The sequence below is a fragment of the Eptesicus fuscus genome, chromosome 23, assembly GCF_027574615.1.
Source record: "Eptesicus fuscus isolate TK198812 chromosome 23, DD_ASM_mEF_20220401, whole genome shotgun sequence".
Classification (NCBI taxonomy): domain Eukaryota; kingdom Metazoa; phylum Chordata; class Mammalia; order Chiroptera; family Vespertilionidae; genus Eptesicus; species Eptesicus fuscus.
In genome coordinates, this window is record NC_072495.1 from 4,405,710 (window position 1) to 4,425,533 (window position 19,824).

At 42.2% G+C, this 19,824-nt stretch overlaps 1 protein-coding gene across 1 annotated transcript in view; it reads left to right on the forward strand.

Annotated features, from left to right (window-relative positions):
• CIT (citron rho-interacting serine/threonine kinase) overlaps window positions 1-19,824 on the forward strand; it is a 163,874-nt gene that overhangs the window by 93,330 nt on the left and 50,720 nt on the right. Inside the window, exons 16-22 of the mRNA XM_054712660.1 lie at window positions 338-478; window positions 2,358-2,483; window positions 6,024-6,119; window positions 10,250-10,366; window positions 11,341-11,450; window positions 12,448-12,622; window positions 16,062-16,259. Coding sequence (XP_054568635.1) covers window positions 338-478; window positions 2,358-2,483; window positions 6,024-6,119; window positions 10,250-10,366; window positions 11,341-11,450; window positions 12,448-12,622; window positions 16,062-16,259 — 963 coding nt within the window. The remainder of the gene's footprint in view (window positions 1-337; window positions 479-2,357; window positions 2,484-6,023; window positions 6,120-10,249; window positions 10,367-11,340; window positions 11,451-12,447; window positions 12,623-16,061; window positions 16,260-19,824) is intronic.

Here is a 19,824-nt window from a genome sequence, read left to right on the forward strand (position 1 = left end):
AAATACATTATTACCTGGGTAGATAAATCCTTCTAGACTTTTGTGTTTGTATTGACTACATTGCATTGAATCTAAGATGATAATGATTATCAGATATACCATTATCTCACATACCCCAAGATGGAAAAAATGCTGTCAATTTTCATTGTAGGATGCATTCCAAATTCAGCAATGTTAAAAAAAAATGCATGTGCATCTTAGAATTAGACAAACTTCATAGTAAAATGAATGTTTATATGTTTTTTAAAATGGACATCCTACTAGTGTCCCTGATTTTCCCCATTTAGAAAATGGAATAACCGTGGCCATCCATCTCCTGTTCCCTCTTTCCGGGTAGGCTGTAAAAGCCAGCACAGAGGCCACCGAGCTGCTGCAGAATATCCGCCAGGCAAAGGAGCGAGCCGAGCGCGAGCTGGAGAAGCTGCAGAACCGCGAGGATTCTTCCGAAGGCATAAAAAAGAAGCTGGTGGAAGCCGAGGTGAGCAGGGGACTGCCAGCCCCTGGCGAACTGACCCCGGGTCCTGGCGTGGCCACGTGGGAGTGACAGTGACCAGCCTTTGGCTGTGCCAAGGGAGAGAAACGGCAAAGCCACCTCTTATGTCTGACCAAACTGTTTTCCCTTCTGCAAATATTTTTGAAACTTGAGAGGCTTGGAAATGTTTTCCCAAAGGGGAAGAAAGATTTGTCACAGCAGCTTCAAGTAGAAAGATGTTTTGATGAAAGCTTTTCCTTTCTGTTTTCCTCTGACCTGCTCACTCATCCGGGAGGGTTTGTTTATGTTTATATAGGCAGACTGGAATGCCATCCCCGAGTTTTTCTTTTCTTCTCTCTGGACCCTTGTTTTTCCTTGCCTTTTCTCCACAGTGATAATAACATATTGACTTTCAAGGCTTCAGCTATTACCTGTGTGTCGATGACTTCCCAGATCTGTATTTCTGGGTGTCTTCTCTCCCTCAAATTCTTTGTTGTTGTTGTTGTTGTTGAAATCGTTTATATAATTATATAGTAAACACACGAGTGTCTTCTCATTGTCAAAAACTTAAAACAGTGCTGAATATAGAATAAAAAGTGACACTTCCCCTTTTCTCCTGTCTGTCTCCCCTAGCTCCTTGGTGGTTGCTCTACAGAATGGATGTGCCACAGTTGATTTAACCATGTCCCTGTTGCTGGACCTTCTGCTTTCCTTACCACCATGCTGGCGTGACCCTGCTTGCTCATGTCTCTTTGGGGCCATCCTCACCCATGTTCCAGGCAGTATTTCCCACTGCTCCCCTGACATCTGGACTGGGTATTAATAGTGCATTAAATCTAGAATGAACTCAGGGTCTTCCCCCACGAACTGAGTTCCCTTCTTAATTTCCTCATGGTGGTCAGGGCGGGTGGCATTATTCATCTAGTCACCCCAGGCTTGAAACCTTGACATTGTATCTGCTTCTCCGTGGACCCGTGGGCCCTGCCATTCAGTGAGCTACTCAGTCCTATACATACAGCCCCCCTGTCCCCCAGCCCGCCCCCTGCCTGCCATTTCTGTCGGCCTCCTCACAGACCAGGTCCTCTTCCTCTTAGCTGGGCAGTAGTGATTTTTTTTGCCTTCTGCTTCCGGTCTTTCCTTCCTCCCAGCTAGCTCATATAGTAAGACTCGTGGACTCAGAAGAAGGCTCATCAACAACCCCTCCCCCATCCCAAAGCTTTCAGGACTTCCATATATCTTACGCGCAGCCCTGAGCCTGGTACATGACACTCGCAACTATTTGACCCACCTTTTTGAATTTTTCCTTTTCTCCTGCTCTTCCCCATCACGCATCTTAAGATGTAGCTGCTCCAGGCTTCAGCTGGGGCCTAACTTGGCTCTTGACCACCTCCGTGTTTCTGCTAACATGCCTGCCTTTGTCTGAGAGGCCTTCCATCCTCCTCTTCTGCCCTCCCCATATCCCAGACTGTTCCAGAACTCACGTCTCTGTGACTCTTCCCCTCACCTGTTGGGTAAAAAGTCCCCTTTCCTGCCTCCAGCCTTCCACAGCACTCTGTACCTGTTTGCTTTATGGCTCTTCCTCTCTTAACCTACGTTATGTTTACCTGTGTTTGTCTTACCTTTTGCAAGGGCAGGAGTTATGTCGGCTTCCTCTCTGTATTTTCCGTGATGCCTAGTGTGGTACTTCTGCAGATAGTAGGTGCTTGGTAAATATTTGAATGAATGAATGCACTCCTGTAACCTTCACAACCAAGTACTTGAATTCTAGAGTCTTTATTTTCTTCGCTGCTGGTGCGGGTGCCTGAGACTTCTCTTCCCGCCTCAAGTGCAGGCGTTATGCCCGTAGCGGTTACCCCATTAAAACTCTCTGATTCACGATCTACAGGAACGTCGCCATTCTCTGGAGAACAAGGTAAAGAGGCTAGAGACCATGGAGCGTAGAGAAAACAGACTGAAGGATGACATCCAGACAAAATCCCAACAGATCCAGCAGATGGCTGATAAAATTCTGGTGAGCAGGAACCAAAGTTGAAAAGTTAAAAGATAACAGGGTAGAGGTTGCCGAGGGAAGGGGGTAAAAAGAAGCATTAAGTGCCGTCAGAGGGGAGGTGTCACCAAGCAGGTGAACTAAGAGAAGTGATTTCAGTGAACACCGCATCAGAGAACAGTATGAATAATCAAATTGTGGACATTTCAGCACTGGTAACAGATCCGTAAACATTTTTTATTTTTGCTCTGTTTGCTACTGCCTGGCATTTTAAATTATGAATTTGCATACTCTGTTATTTCCCATAGATTTCTCCAGGAGCATTTCCTTCCTATGAGCAGGGCTTTGTATGGCCAATTTTAAAAACTGTAGGGCTTTAGACCTTTAAGACCAAAGCCCAGATTCTTGTTTTTGGAGAAGAAAATAATTAGTCATGCAGAATTGTTTTTCTCAGAGTAGTATTTGTCATAGCAATGTTCACCCACTCACTCTCTCTGCCACAGTTGGTTCTTCTTATTATTTTCCAATTTCTTTAGATGTAGCAAGTCATTTTTTTAGCTTTGTAATCATGATTCTGTTTTCAGTTCTGGTGACCAATTTAACTTTAATCAGGAAGGCTCGGGCAGTATTTGCAGATGGGTTCAAGTTTTGCCTGCCAGGGTGGGTCACGGGAACTTTTGAAGGACTCTCCTTGGATCTTAGTCCCAAAGCCAGGAATTTGATGCCACTTAGTGATGACTTGGAGTCTGTTCATAGCTCCTTCCTCCCCCGCCCCAGAAGCGACTCCGGAGTAGTCGGCTGTTTCTCTGCCACAAGGAGGCGAGGTGGTGAGCAGGTCACTTCTCTCTTTTTTCTCTCTCTCTCTGCATCACTTCTGGGAAATGAGTCATATAAGAACTCAAGATTAGCCAACTTACAGGCCTGTACTTAATATTTTTTAAAGAAACACCCTTTAAAACTTTGCATTTCTATGTTTGTATGTAGTCACGAGCGTAGGGATGCTCTTGAGCAAACAGGTGAAAGAGAAATTAGTTCGATTGTTTTGCGTGGGCACACAGTCTTCATATATACGTCTGTACGCAAAGGCAAATGTGACTGTTATTCTACCCTTTCCGTTCTCTTTTTCCGTCATCAGAGTTTCTCTTGGCAATTGTCAAGTGTGTGAATTTTATCGTGAGTAAAATTAGGCCCCACTGAGATCCCACCACCACTATCCCTTGCTTTGTGCAAATGAAGTGGTTAAGTCTCTTGTGGTCGCAAAGTGTTTCTCTGTTTACCGGTGATGTGTTCATTCATTCATTCAACAAATATTTAATGAGCTTCTACTATGTGCCAGGCACTGTTCTAGGAGCTGGAAATATAGCAGCGAACAACAGTGTTTATGTAACAGGACTGAAGAGTTTGATCCAATACATATAGAAAAGATAATGTTTTAAAAAATGACAACAACAACAAAAAATGCCAAACTGCCAAGAAGTCAGATTTTAGCATATCTGCTTTTCCAAAGGTCATTTGCAATTAATATGTAGGAGAATAGAGCTTCACGTTCTTCGATTATATGTCGTAAACTCCCATTCATATATAGACCAGAAATTTGGTCTTACAGTTGCCAGTCTCTGGTATCTGAGTTTTTAACCTGTTTTAGATTCAGATTTCCATTCCTGTGCTATCTTATGAGGACTGAAACTAACAAAAGAAGATTATCAAGTTATTTATAACATAAAGAAAAAGTAAGCATATTTCTTTGTTTGAATGTTGCCACCTGCCCAAGTTCCTCTGTGGCTGTGACTTCATTTATCGGAAGGTGCTTTTTGCTCAAGAACCCTGTTCTTATGCTGCGAAGTATGTAGGACATGGGCAGAGGTGGTCTTTAATACTGTTATATGATGATGAAGCTTGCATCAGATCCCAAAATGTCACCTGCTTTAAAATATTTGCTATCTGGTAGGAACTTTCAACACAGATAGTTGGGGGTCTCATTGTATAGCAAAGTCTTTTGCTTTAATAAAAGAAGTCATTGCAGAGGATCCTTTAGTACACATCAAGCCCTTAAATTATGGTTTTTATTAATTAAAATTCTGTTTATGTTCAACTTTTCAAGATCATATCTGCTAGATTGCAACAGATTTTGTGTACCTGGTCTTAAAATTGAAAACTTCACTGGCCCCCAAAGCAAAGTAAATGCTTGCAGACTTTAGAATTTCAAAAGCTTGATCAGTAACATTTTATGTGCATGTGAATTTGGAAGTATTTTTTGAACATATACTGTATAATTTCTTTCTTCAAAATTCTCATAATTACTTCCCACTTCAAAAAAAAATCATAATAGTGTCAAGAGATGAAAACTTGGAGTAATAACTTTTTATATTAGTAATGAACTAATGGGTCATAAGACTTAATGTAGATGCGGATATGATATCTACATCTTGAGAATGTTTCAGTGAATTGAATGCTGCCTTTCACAAATCAGTTTATAATACATTGCCAAATGAATTGGTATAATTTTCAAATGAATTACAAGTTTGTTTAAAAGCAGAATATTTAATAAAAGAATGCAGAGAACATTAAATTTGAGCTATTGATATTACTCCAAATTCTCTTCTATCTATAACATATATGTGTACATATTTATGTCATTATTATCAGTATGTTTTATGTTCTGCTTTGTTACCATTAGCTTGTATCACATAAACCAGCGATTTTCAACTGGTGTGCTGCAAGAATTTTTAAAACATGCAATACCTGACTACTTAGTCAGGGGCACTGACGTCTTTTCCTTTAGATTGTCAAATAAAAAAGTGACAACAGCCAACACAACAATAGCTGTCTGATGTGAATGAATCAAAATTACACCTATTTTTTTGTCAGGTCGTCAAAAAATATATTTTTTTGGTGTGCCATAACATTTTAGTAATTAGTGTATGTGTGTCATGAGATGGAAAAGGTTGAAAATCGCTGATATGCACATTAGGTCATATGAATGTCTCCATTCTCATATTCTGCATACCAGTCAGTTGAAATAATCATTCAAAACTTGAAGTGTTTCAATTGTAACATGAATTATCCTTCTCAGCTAGGGTTCTTGAGCAAGCGCTTTGTTAATGAGAAAAAGTACAAAATATTTTTTATCATAATAAATTAACTTTAAATTTAAAATAAATTAAAATTACTTTTCTCATTTAAGGCTGTCATAGCAGTGAAAATGGCCTGAAGCTCAAGATAGTGGTCAGGGGCTTTGCGCTGTACTAAACGTTCAAGTGTTGCCTTGTTACTCTTATTTCTCTATGCAGATATGAAGAGCTGCCTTTGTTTGACCTGTCACACTGACAGATTTCTGATCCTGCCCACCTGCTGTGTGTGTATATGTGTGTATACTTGGACTTGGGAAGCCCAGGGCCAAGGCTTGGTGGTGATTTCCTTCCCAAGAGCCTTAGGGCTAGTGATGAAGGAACAGATGCCTGTTGCCTGTGATACCTGTGCCACAGTCATGCTCCCTGTGAATAGCTAACACACTGGCTCTGGCCTGCCCTTTGCACACCTGACTGTCTGTTCTTTTGTGTCCAGGAGCTGGAGGAGAAGCACCGGGAGGCCCAGATCTCAGCCCAGCACCTGGAGGTCCACCTGAAACAGAAAGAGCAGCACTATGAGGAAAAAATTAAAGTAAAGACACCTTCTGATCTTCCCTGGCCTTCATCCTAGGGCACCGCATAGCTTCTCTTGCTTCCTGGGCACTTTGGGCCAGTTCTTGCTTGACCAAAGGACTGTCTGGGAGAAACACTGTCTTCAGGCCACTGTGGAAGGCTTTGGTATATTGTCCATGTAGGGGCATGGATATTAGAGCTTCAAAAATTTATTTTAAAAATGTAGTCATTTTGTATGTCAATTTTATTTTTTAAAGTATTTTTGACCCACTCTCATTCAGTCCATGATAATTTTGATTTAGATAGATTTACCACATTCCTTGTTTTTAGTGCCTTCCTGCATCTCAGACCTGAAAACCGTTTTTGGTTTGTTTGTTTAAAGCATATCCTCAAAAACAAGTTTTTTAATTTTTCAGTTACAATTGACATTCAATATTATATTAGTTTTAGGTGTAAGCATGGTGCTTAGACATATAATTTATGAAGTGATCCCTCCAGTAAGTCTAAAGTGTATCCTTGAGGATATTCTTTGGTGAAGTTCTGCTGGTGACAAGCTCTCTGTTCTGTTTGTCTGAAAATGTCTTTATTTCAGTCTCATTCTTAAAAGATATTTTGCTTGGGTATAAATACTAGGTTGGCAATTATCATTCCATTGACTTTTGGGTTTTATCGCTGTTATTGAGAAGTCAATCTAACTGTCAATCTAACTGTTGCTGTCTTTGAAAGTAATTGATTGCTTTCCCCTTTTGACTCTAAAAATTTTGCTTTGTCTTTAATTTTCTGAAGTTTTACTGCGATGTTTCTAGGTGCAGATTTATTTTTATGTATCCTGCTTGAAATTTACTGAGGTTTGAATATATTGGTATTTTTAATATTTCCAGAAAATTGTCTATCATTATATCTCAAATATTATCTCTTCCCCATTCTCTTTTTCCTTTTCCTTTGAGGATTTGATTAGGCATGTGTTAAATAACCTCCAGTCTACCCTTTGTTTATATTTTCCATTTCTTTATCTGTTAGTGCTACATTCTGGGCAAGGTCTGACAGATTTTCCATTTTACTAGTTCTTACCTGTATAATCTGCTGTTAAACCTACCCATTGAGTTTAAAATTTCAGTTACTGTATTTTTTTGTTTGTTTCTAGACATTCTATTTAGTTACTTCCCAAGTTTCCTAGATTTTTTAAAGATAATAATTTTCCTATTTCATGCATTCATTTCTAAGCTTGTCTTTTATTTTTTTTAATGCTTTAAGCATATTTGTTTTATGATCTGTGTCTGATAATTCCAATATCTGAAGTATCTGAAGGTCTTTTTCTGCTTTGTTGTTTCTCTTGGTTCTTTTTCATAGTGCCTGTCTCCTTGTGTGCTTGGTGAGCTGCTCATTTTCTTTAGGAAATTATTAGTGGGAATTCTATGAGACCTTGAATGAAAAGGTGTGCTCACCTTATAGGGTGGTCATGGGTTTTGACTTGTCTGCCTTCTTAACCTTTGAAACTCTTAACAATGAAAGTCTGGTTTGGTTTAGCAAATGCCTCAAGTTAAAAAGTGCTTTGTACCGATTTTACCTTTCTGGGTTTCTGCTTTCACTTTTACATGCTTTTGGGAAAATGTTTTCTATATTTCATTTAGCATTTAAAGTCATTCTCTGTAGAAAAAGTAGCCTAAATAATCTTACCCACCATATAAAATGATACATTCAATTATTATTTTAATTATTGAAATTATTATTTTAATTCAATTGTTATTAATAAATTCGGTGTTCAGAAATGGATGTCAGCCTATCTCTATTTCCTTTTAAAATGGCATCACAATTTTTTTATGATTTTTTTGACCTAGCCTTCAATTTTTAGGTTCTAGAGCAGTGGTTGGCAAACTCCGGCTCGCGAGCCACATACGGCTCTTTGGCCCCTTGAATGTGGCTCTTCCACAAAATACCACGGCCTGGGCGAGTCTATTTTGAAGAAGTGGCATTAGAATAAGTTTAAGTTTAAAAAATTTGACTCTCAAAAGAAATTTCAATCGTTGTACTGTTGATATTTGGCTCTGTTGACTAATGAGTTTGCCGACCACTGTTCTAGAGAATCAGACATTGGTCATTATATCTCAAATATTGTTTCTTTCCAAATCAGACAGTGAAGAAGACTTTTAATTTTTGTGGTGATGCTGTTATTGATTTGGTTGGTATTCTCAAAGAGGTGACTGGTCCTTTTTTGGAGAATCAAACATGCATGTGCTCACACAGCATTATCACTATCACCACCTCGACACCTTCTTTCTTTTACCCTTGGTGTTACTTTTGGTTATTTTTTATTAAAAGTAATATAGGAAAACAACCCAGAAGTGACCTCAAAGTGTTTTAACGTGAACTCCTACTTTAGTGTATTTTAAACTTTATATACCCATCGTTTTAGTTTGAATTCTGGCATCCAGACTTTTATGTATACAGGAGTCCATTGGCACCTTTGCATGATGGAAATAACCCTTTGTAAAATTCATCCTGAGATTTGAGTGATTACATTGACTTTCCTGTCAAAAAGCCATGTTCTGTGTTGACTGAGACTTGTTCCTTCTGGTTCACCCTGACCTCTTGCTGGCTTCCATCACTGCCAACATTGGGGTCTTTTTTTGAGCAGAAGCACCCCGAAAATGTGCTTTATTGCTTTAGCACCTCGTAAAAAAAGAGCATACCTGGTCTAGATATTATGTGGTCTCTGCTGCCTTCTAGATGGAAAGAACTTTGTTTAGGGAATGTTAGGGAAAGATCTGTTTTCTTCTGTCTCCCTCCTGGAATCTTTATGAAACCTTTTCTTTTTAGCCTATTCTGCTTTGTATTTCCTGATCCCACCTCTGTAAGGCCATTTTAGTTATAATTATGATCATACCCTAGATTCTGTCCTTTTCTTGTTCATAATTTTAGAATCATGCCCTGACATCCAAGAGAATGGGCCACTTATCCTATTGAGCTTCTTCCCTCTTCCCATGACCCTGTTCTCCACCTTTTGTTCTTCTCCACCAACTCTCATTCTATTTTTTCCATCAGTCGCCTCTAGTTTAAAGCCCTCTTTGAAATCTTTCTTTCCTTCCTTTATCATCTGGGTTCCCTCCCTGCTGACTGGTTCTTTTTAGAGATGATGTCCCCATGCTCTATGAAGGTCCCCTCACAATAGGCATTGTGGGAAAGGCAGATTTCAATCCATCTGTGACCCCAATTCTTTCCGCTTTCTTTCCAGCATCAGACGCAGTTGGTGTCATTCAGAAAAACAGAGTGGATTCTCTCAGATGAGAAACACAGGGTTGTGGTCAAAGGCTTGGGCAAGTTATGATGTTGTCTTTCTTTTTCCCTCCCGGTTTCTCTTGTTGTTTTGGCGACCCGTAGGGCTTGCGGAACATTAGATCAAGCTGGCGGATGGTGACACCATTACTGTTTTATTTTTCCTCCCGGGAACAGTAGGTGCTTAGAGTGGCATTCTCAGCACTGAGAACACACGGGTTCTCTCCCCCTGGGAAAGGTTTCTCTTTCCAGTGACTTTTTGTGCAGCTGGATCAGAGGAAAGAGACACTCGGTTTTTCTTTCTTCTTTGTTGACTCTCCACCTACGTTCCTGGTGGGTAAATCCTCTTGCCCCTGCCTGTTTCTGACCATCAGCCTTGGTCACACAGACTTCCTCGGTCTCCAGCTTTCTGTCTCTTCAGACAGGAGCCCAGAGATATCTAGATTCATTTTGTGCAAATTAAGAGCAAGCAATATTCTGAAAACTACTGGTGCATTGGCTACGATAAAATTGTCCTCAGGTAATATATTCAAATTATAAAATCTGTAGAGAGATCTTATTTTCTCTTTCATTTTGAAGTTCACCTCCATTTTGGATCTACCTCTTGGGTCTTTTTGGCTGCTGATTTTAAAATAAGTTCTTAGTTCAAGTCAATGGGTTACTTGCCATTTCATGGTAAGACTTTTTAACCTCATTTCAGCTAAGAAACAGACTCCCAATCCCTCTCTTTGTCCCAGAATTTGGAGGGCTTGTCCTCTCCAAATGCTTTTCCCCTCCTACCTCCTTTTCCCATTTTTCTCAAGTGCCCTTGTTTAGCCTTCCCTGCTCAGTGTTGCTGCTCAGGAAACTAACTTCCTTTGTTTCTGTTTCTCTTAGGTGTTGGACAATCAGATAAAGAAAGACCTGGCTGATAAGGAGAGCCTGGAGAATATGATGCAGAGACATGAGGAGGAGGCCCATGAGAAAGGCAAAATTCTCAGTGAGCAGAAGGCGGTAGGTATAAGAAATCGCAAAGCCAGTGTTCAAAGGAGGGTTTGTGAACCATGCCAGGAACCACACGCCTGAGATGACTCCATTGCAGCTGATGAATTATTCTTTCTGTTTTACCTTGTGGAATTTGTTGCTAACAGGTGGTTCTCTCTGTAACTTGCCTCTTAAAAGCAGTGGAGGTGGCAGCTCAGGATGGCCAATTTCGCCTTTTCACTCTTCTGTAAGAGCTAATCTGTCATCAGCTAGAACATTGTCCTTCAAAACGCCCCCCTGACGAAACATCCAATGGCCCTTGGCCTCCCTCATGCGTCCTCTCTTTTGTCCATCTCTCCTTTCTAATCCATATAAACGGGCATTTCAGAAGGTTGCTGCTCCTAGGCTCACCGGCAGTGCGTGTTATCTCAGATCCTACTGCCCTAGTTACTTCTGTAGTTGGCCTTCACACCTCAGACTCTCTAAAGGAGGGTGCTGAGAGGTGGTGTTTTTAACCATGACCTTTGCTGGTTTTCATGATTCCTTAAGTTGGGGAAACCTTCAAGAATGTCGGACAGCAGTGGCTGGGTGATAAGGTATCACTTAGGAAAGGACAACTTCATGGGTGATGAGAAGTATGAACTTGTAGGTTCAAGTTAGAGGCTCTTGCAGGCTCAGGTGACATGCAGGTGCCATGGGGATTGAACGAGGCCTGCTTCCTTGCAGAATTTCAGGTTCCTGAATAGGGCCTCTTGCCTGTATTTAATGCAAGCCACTTAGCTAGTGTGGGACATGTAGTCACTGTTTTGGTAAAACAACTGAGTGCCATCATTTGAGCAATAAGATCTGTGACCCTAAGGGTACAGCCTAGTTGAGTGCCTTGTTGCCTCTGGTCAGACTGCTGGCATTTCAGATGAGACCCTTACCCTGGCACATGGCTCACATTACTCTTAAGCCGGGGTGACTGCCTGTGGGTGAGGTTTCAGAGGTCCCCTGTGTTTCAGATGATCAATGCTATGGATTCCAAGATCAGATCCCTGGAACAGAGGATTGTGGAACTGTCGGAAGCCAATAAACTTGCTGCAAACAGCAGTCTTTTTACCCAGAGGAACATGTAAGTATTCAAATCCTAACTGCCTGTGTGATTACACTTTGATCTTCTCTCCTGGGCATAAACTCCATTCCCCTCTCTGATGGAGCTCGAGCAGATTTAATTACTTGTGTAGTTTGGCCCAGCCCCTCATCCCATACTTATGTAATCTTGCCCTCTCTTAAGTGGGCTCATTCTAAGAGTCTTCTCTTTTGAGCTGGGTTTTCTTAAGTGCTTCAAATTGCCATCAGATTATAGAGTGTTTTGCTGTCTCTAATGAGGCTATTTATAGTTTGCTTTTGGAAAGCTGCAGACCTTGTTCCCAGACTTGCTCCTGTGATTAGCCAGAGGTGATCTGTGTGTGCCCAATTGGGCCATCTACTTCGCTGTTATTAAGTTAGACCCTGGGGGAAGAAGTTTGGGGCTTAGCAAGGACTCTTCATTATTCCAGGAGCACTTTGATCTTTAAATTACAATCTAAAGAGTGTTTTTTTTTTTTTTTTCTTTAAATATCTCTTCAGAGCACTTCTAAAACATTCCTATCTTAGTTTAAACCAGCTTGGTAGACTGCTCTTTGGTCTTTGAGTGATCCTCTTTTCTGATGCTTTGAGCAGGCTGGTGGAGAGGTGAGCATGGTTCACGGAGGAGAAGAAGGAATAGCATTTTTTCTCCTCATCCCTCTTTCCTCCCCTAGGTCCACCTGAAAGCGTGGTTAGGGTTCTCCTATACTCTAAGTGGGCCCCTTTCTGCCCTCCTATACATACGGAGTCAAAAAAAAAAAAAAAAAGGGATCTCTTGCACTCGCCTTGACCACACTTAATCCCCAAAGTGGGGGACTCGTCCCCATGCTCGGATCATGCTCTCGCGGCCAGGTTAGAACAGAGCTAACCTGGGAATGACCGTGGTCCACTTACTGTAGAAGACACATCACTCACTCTGTTTCTGTCTGTCCTTCTGCAAGGACGTGCTCACCTCTGACGAGACTGTGCTTTTGCTTGGTTCCTCTAACCACCCCCACCAGGAAGGCCCAGGAAGAGATGATTTCAGAACTCAGGCAGCAGAAGTTTTACCTGGAGACGCAGGCTGGGAAACTGGAGGCTCAGAACCGGAAGCTGGAGGAGCAGCTGGAAAAAATCAGCCACCAAGATCACAGCGATAAGAATCGTCTGCTGGAGCTGGAGACAAGGTTGAGGGAGGTGAGACTGAGGGTGATCGCCCCAGAGGATTTGTTGGAGGACTCGGGCCCCAAACCAGCCAGGGATCAGGCATAAGTCAGTGCTCACATGAGAGGCATTGTGCCTAGAGAAGGGCACAGGGTCTGGGTTAGAGTCCCACCTCCACTTCTGATGAGTTTTCCAACCTTGGGCAGGCTACCTTCTCTCTGTGCATCAGTTTCTTCATCTTTAAAGCAGCCATGAAAATTGATCTCCCTCCCAGGGTCACATGGGGCTTATGTAATTGGTGCATCTTCAGAAGGAGGCAGAGTGATTCCTCCTTATCTCGATTTAGCAGAGTCACATGACCCAGCTCATGCACAGAGTTTAGCACAGCATTGGCTATCTAGCATGGCTTAATGACAGTGGCAGAGTCTCATAATGACAGTAGCAATTAAACCAACGGTTAGGTTTGTTGGATGGAAGGTGGTTCTCTTAGGAAGCTGGGAAGGACAGCCAGGTTTTGAGAAGGAAAATATAACATACTCGGTTGTAAACATGTTGAGATTAATTGAAGTGATGACTTTACATTCAGGTACTCATTTATGGTGTGTTTATTAAATGCCTGTGTGTGCCAGTTAGTAGCCTGATATAAACTGTGACAAGAGAGACCCAGTCCCTGATCTTGGGGCTGTCAGCCTAGTGGACAGGGTTACCTGGCACCTGCAGAGGCAGGACTGCCGTTCAGCAGAGTGGTTGCTGGAAGTGGGACATTGGGCTGGGAGTGGAGACACCACGCTCAAATATTTGTGATGGAATTCTTCTAAGAACAGAGGGTGACTCTCAAGGGAAAGCCTTCTAAGCTGGCAGAGGTCTGCGGACTAAACCTTGGGGAGTACCTGTGCTTAGGCACGTCTTAGTTTGCACTGGCGTGTTGAAATGAGGCCAACTCTTCAAAGGACAGGAGTTGTCAAGGTGTGGACCCTCCATTAGGACCACCTGGTATGTCAAAATGCAGATTCCTGGGCCGCTTCCTTCCTCAACCTGTTGGAATGGAATTGGGGTTGGAGGGGGTGCAGAGTAGAGGTTTGCATTTTTAGCAGCTGCCCCAGGAAATTCTTGTTTCTGGAGTTTGAGAACCATCTTTCTAGGTCATCTAAAAGCCTTAGGTGATGGTTTAACTTTTATCATGCAGGTGATATTTTTACTCCTCTGTAAGGTTAACACCACTCCCCTCTAAATAACTCAGAGAGACTTCTTTGAGTTTGGGAACATAGGCTGGATGGCCTGCCTTTCTTTTCCACAAATGTCTCTCTTACCTCTTCTGCCCTGAGGCTGTTTAGCTCATCTGGGCAATTAAAATGCCTCTGGGAAGCGTGTTGCTTTGTTCTTAAATTAATACAGCTAGTCCCCCAAGGATGGTGGTAGAAATTTAGAATGCTGCTGAGATGCTCTCTGGGAGTTCTGGAGCTTTAAATATAACAAGGCAGGTCCCCCCTCCCTGCTGCCTGCTGCCTGCTGCTATTGAGGTGGGGGCAGAGGCCTCAGCTTCGACTTGATTCCTCTTGAAGGGCCTGCGGTCCCCCCCCCCCCCGCCCCCCCACGCTCGCCCAGTGTGTGCAGCTTTAGCTCTTCTCTAGCAAAGTGTGTGGAGTCCTGACTGTGCAGGGCTCCTGGGTTCTCCTGTCAGTGTTCAGCATCCTGCTCACCCACCTCCACTCGCTCCGCTGTCACCTGTTTCTCAAGGTTTTCCCAAGTGGCAGGGGAATTTCCAGGCCTGCTAGTAGAGTGCTGGCCCTTTAATAAGACCACCAGTAAGTAGTGGAGCTACACTTCCTGGGTTCGAACCAGCCCTGCCTTGTTTAGCTGTGTGACATTTGTCCAATTACTTGATCTCAATGCCAAAGTTTGCTAATTTGCAGAATGGAGGTCATAGTAGTGTCTCTCTCTTTGGGTTGTTATGAAGATGAAAGGAGTTAAAACAGTGCCTGGCTCCTGTGAGAACAACATTTGCTCCTATCATGTTGTTGCACCATCGTTATCATTCTCATCCTCACCAGAGAGAGATCACAGCCTTGGCTTCAGCTGCCCCTGACTTCCCAACCCAGACCTTTCTCTGGTTGCTGAGCCATCATCCCAGCAGACATTAGACATCTCCACTTGGCTGTCTCCCTGTTGCTCAAGTTCAATAGACGAAGACTGAATTTTTCTCCTCAGACTGGCTCTTCCTCTCATGTTCCCTGTGCTAGCCAATGGTTTCCCTCTGTGTAATGCACCTGCCCAGAAACACAGATTCACCTTGGGCTCACCTTTGTCCTTTGTTCCCTGCCCCACCTCGAACTAATCACTAAGTTCTCTTGGTTCTCTAGGCTAAACCTTCCCTAAGTCTTTCTTCTCTTCCCCCGTATGACCTTTGGGACTCCAGTGTCATTTTTTCTGGGAAGCCTTCTCCTGTCCTCTGGAGCTGGATCTGATGTCTCCTTTGTGTCCCCACAGCTTTCCGTGTGTAACTCATCACCCTGTGTACCTCTTGGTAGTCCCATTGGAGAGTGAGCTCTCTGAGGGCAGTGAGCGTCTGTCATTTGCTTGGTAATCAGTGTCCGACAGAGTCTGGTTCTCGGGACAGCCTCGTCAGTGCTGGTTAGGACAATAGATGTGCCACAGTCTTCCTCCTCTCCATGCCTCTGGGTGCCTTGCTGCCCCTGCTTGGAATTTTTTTTCTTTTCTGAGCTGCTTGTTGGCTTCCTGTATTTTTCAGTACACAGTGCAGTTACCACCTCTGCCCTCCGCTGTGTTCCCATTACATCCCTGCATGTCCTGACCCTTGCACATGACCACAACATATGATAATGGTTGGTTTTCATTTTTCTTCTCAAGTTGAAGGCAGATCCTGTCTTTCATCTCCATTTTCCTTTTTACACCGAGGTTACTGAGTAAATTTTTCTTATATGAATGAATGAAATGTTGAGTAGATAGATGGTTAGATGGGCAGATAGAAGGAAGAATATTCATAATGTGACATTAATACTGGTTACCTAATGGGAACAGATCAGAGCAAGAGTATTTAAAATACACAGAATTCAGCCTGTTGTTCCATTTGTATTCTAATTATGAAGGTGTTCCTCTTACTAATATGATGATACTTCTATCTGCTTGCTTTTAAATGCTTTTCTAATAAGAGCACTTGTTATAATGTCCCCTGGAGGAGATTGTTGCATAGTTTTCCTTTGGAAACCTTCCTAAGCATTGAATATTTGTAAATAAGGAATGGTTTGTGTATACATCCTCTCACATTTTCTTACTCCTGTTGGTTTTCAAGACTCATAGAAGCCAGACCTGTTTAATTTACGTTTCCCCCTCAGTTGAGTGCTGAAGAATTTGATTCCTTGACCAAGTTTAAGATACACATTGAACAACAGCAGGTCACACCCTGGCTTCCTTTATAGGTAAGGTCAACTGAGCATTTCTCTCTGTGTCTCAGGTCAGCCTCGAGCACGAGGAGCAGAAACTGGAGCTAAAGCGCCAGCTCACAGAGCTGCAGCTCTCCCTGCAGGAGCGCGAGGCCCAGCTGACAGCCCTGCAGGCTGCCCGGGCGGCCCTGGAGAGCCAGCTCCGCCAGGCCAAGACGGAGCTGGAAGAGACGACCGCAGAAGCAGAGGAGGAGATCCAGGCGCTCACGGTAGGCCTGGGGAGCGGCCCCTGCAGCGCTGACGGCCTCAGCGAGGATGAGTGTGGTGCTAGGATGTCTGCTCACTCTTAGACATTTCAAAAGAGAAAACGGCGATCTCTTGAGATGTTGAATGGGCATTAAACTGGCTTACATAGGGCTCTCCTTCATTGGAATTAGAGTTTTAGGTCATTTGGTAATATCTGAGCTTTCCTTAGCACCTAGAAAAGGTCTTCCTTTATTTATCTTCCCTTTTAAAAAAAATAATCATCCTTATTTTTTTCTTTTATTTTTTTCAATTACAGTTGACATTCAATATTATATTCATTTCAGGAGTATTCATCTGCATTTCAGTTATATTTGGAATTTCAGTTTTAGCCAAAGTCTTTTTACTTGGATCTTCTACTTTGATTTTCAATAATCATTAAATAAACAATAATCTTAACAGTACCATATTTCTATATTGGTTTTAGTTAACCTTATTTATGTTCTTTTTTTTTTAATTTGTAGACTCTGCTTTATGTCTTATGTATGCATCTGGTATGACCTGGTATATATTTTAAAATAGTTTCATTCTTAGAGGTTATTCTCCCTTTGTTGGGTTTGGAGAGCCCATTATCTCAACCCATTGGGAACATGATCTGACAGTGCCAGGGTCCTATGGACCAGTCTGGGACACGGGGACTTCAGGATTCTGGGGGTAACATAGTAACATATGTAGAAGGTACTTGTGATACCTAGACTTAATGTCAAGTTCAGATACCGACTACAATCTGAATTTCCATGTCTCTATGAGAACACTTACTAAACACTGTTGATGCCACATGCCCCCAATATTTGTTTGGAAAAAAGTAGTCATGCTATCTCTTTATACTTTCCTTGTTTCAAAATGTACTGAAAGCAATTTAGAAAGGTACAAAACAGTGAAACAGGATAAATAAGAAAGAAAAGGCAAAGAGTAAATAAGACTATAAAAGGGAAAAATGGAGGTAAGCATGAAATGAATATGTAAGAGTGAATGCAAAGAAGGCTTGTGCACTTTCTGGAGTTGGGTGAATGGGGAGGAAGACAGCCAGATAGCTCTTCTTGGCTGCTAAAGGAGACACTTAAAAATCTAACCAGAATTATATTTAATGCATTGTATGTTGATATTTTGCCCCCGTATGAATACCCAAGCTCTGAAAGGAAGAGAACTCAGTAATTTAATCCATACTTAATGAGTCCTCACTGTGTGCCTAGGGCTGTGTCTTTAGCCTTTTCTCCCCAGGGATTGGCTTGTAATCTCTCAAATACTTTTACATTGGAGGAGGAAGACACAGTTATTTTTCTGCTCTGTGGGAATTGGGAGGGAGGGCGGTGGCCATGCATCTTCTTCCCTTTGGAAGGAGGAGGGTATAAAATAGAGCATGTGTCACCGCTGTTTATCTGTGGGGAAATTAGTCTTTAAATCCTGCTTGCTGCTGGTTGGAATATGCTGTGTCTAATGGCTGCTGGGAGCCTAGCACAGCAGCAAGTCACGACTTAATTTAGTCAGATGAGATCACTGCCTCAGAGCATCTTCTTAGAAAAAAAGAAAAACAGCTGCCTGAGGTCTAGAAACTAGGGCTTTACCAGTCTCGCAGATGAAGATGCCATGGAAAACAGGGCTTAAAAGTTCTGGCAGAAAACTGCCTTTGGTCAGACAGCTGTTTGTAAGCCCATCACGCAGGAACCCCAGCTCCATGTCAGTTTGCTTCCATTCAGTTTTGAGGCTATGGGTTTTTCCTCTCCCCTCCTTTTGATTACGTCCTATAAACCTGGTTATGGGCCACCTGTGGTTGTTGCCTGAATGGCTTTGTTGAATTTGGTCTGAAGAATGTATTTTCCAAGAGAAAGAGAAAATGGTCAAAAATGCTGTACTCTGACGCCCTCTCTCTCATTGTTCAAGGCCCAGGTACAGACCCAGCGTAAACATCAATCAAATTAAATCAGCCAGATCTAAAACGATCTCCCAGGAGGCTTGTCAGCTTCACAGCAGGCTGTTTTATCAATAAAAGGGAATAGTTAAATGGGCTATTATTGCTTATTTCAAAGAGGCCTCCATATCCTCGCCTGGGAAGGAGTAGTTACCCCATTTGGCCTCCGCTTCTGGACCGAATGAGATGGATCGCTGTTAAACTGAAGATCGGCATTGAAGGAGCTTGGCAGGGGCCACTGGGAAGCCAGTGTTGGTCTTCTGCTTTCTCTTTCCTCACTCTCACTTTACCCATCCTGTCAATTGCATTTTCATTGAAATTTACTGGTTGAGATTAAATCAAGGTAGAGACCAACAGGAGAGTCAAATTTAAGCAAAAATCCATACTTTCAAGATGCTTCCGTGCTTATTGGTGGGAGAGAGTATTTTTTGCTTGGACTTGAAATTTAAGACTCCATGTCATCCTGTCCTGTAAGGAAGAGAATCGGAGTCTGTACACTTTAGAGCACACAGATGTGTGACACGATGTCGGCGTCACCCTGAATGGTGCCGTGGGGTAGAGGCGTGGTGTGAGCCCTACGTACACATGCAAGGCCCACGAACATGTTTCGCGTCCCTTCCCTCCTGTGCTTTTATGGATTTGGCCAAGAGGCTAAAGCCAGAGACAGTAATGAGAGGAATCCTCCTAGCATTCTGTGATTATGAAATCCCAAAGTGGTCCTGTGATAAGTTAAAATCGTTAGTCAATGCACACTCTGATTTTTTCTTCCCCACCCCAATAAATATCAAACCCTGTATTTAATTAGTAAGCCATCAGTGTGATAGCCAAGATGTGAAATTGGGGCATGTGAGGTGACAGTCTTGCTTGGTGCCGGCCTTCACAGAGAAAGAGGTAGATGCGTGGAAGCCTGAGTGTTCTAGAATCCTGACCATGGATCCCAGAAGGTGGTCAGACATCTAAATACTGGTTTCCTTTGCTCAGCTCTGCGGATATTTTCTCTCATCAAGGCTTTGTTATAATTCTCGTTTCTTTCTTCTTCTTGTAACTTTCCTTAAAATTAATGAAGACATAAGTACTCCCCAAAGAGAGTGGCTCTCTGTTCTGCAGGCTGCAGCCTGTCCATTCTACCTTATTGCCACCTAACCCCTAGCTCAGTGGTTTTCAAAGTAGGTCTGTGGATGCCTGATGGTCCCCAAGGTCAGATTATTTTCATAGTAATACTAAGATGTCATTTGACATTTTTTATTGGGTTAACACACAGATGGTACAAAAGCAATGTTATTGTTATTTAAAAAGAAATACAAATATTTGGAAAAGATCTCAGTTTTAATTTCTAACATGATAAATATAGATAGATGTAACCCACATAAACAAAAGCTTTTTGGGGTCCTCAATAATTTTTAAGAATACCTATTTCCTGTAGTACCTAATGTCTAATTAACACTCAGTTACTTTATTGAGAGAATCCAAATACATTTTACCTTGTCTTATGTATTTCACTATCCTTATATATACTATTATGCACCCTTTTGCTTTTTTGTATAGTTGGTTTATAACTTACTTCAAAAAAACATAAAACATGTTTATTGACTTTTTTTTTTTTACACAGATCAGCCCAATAA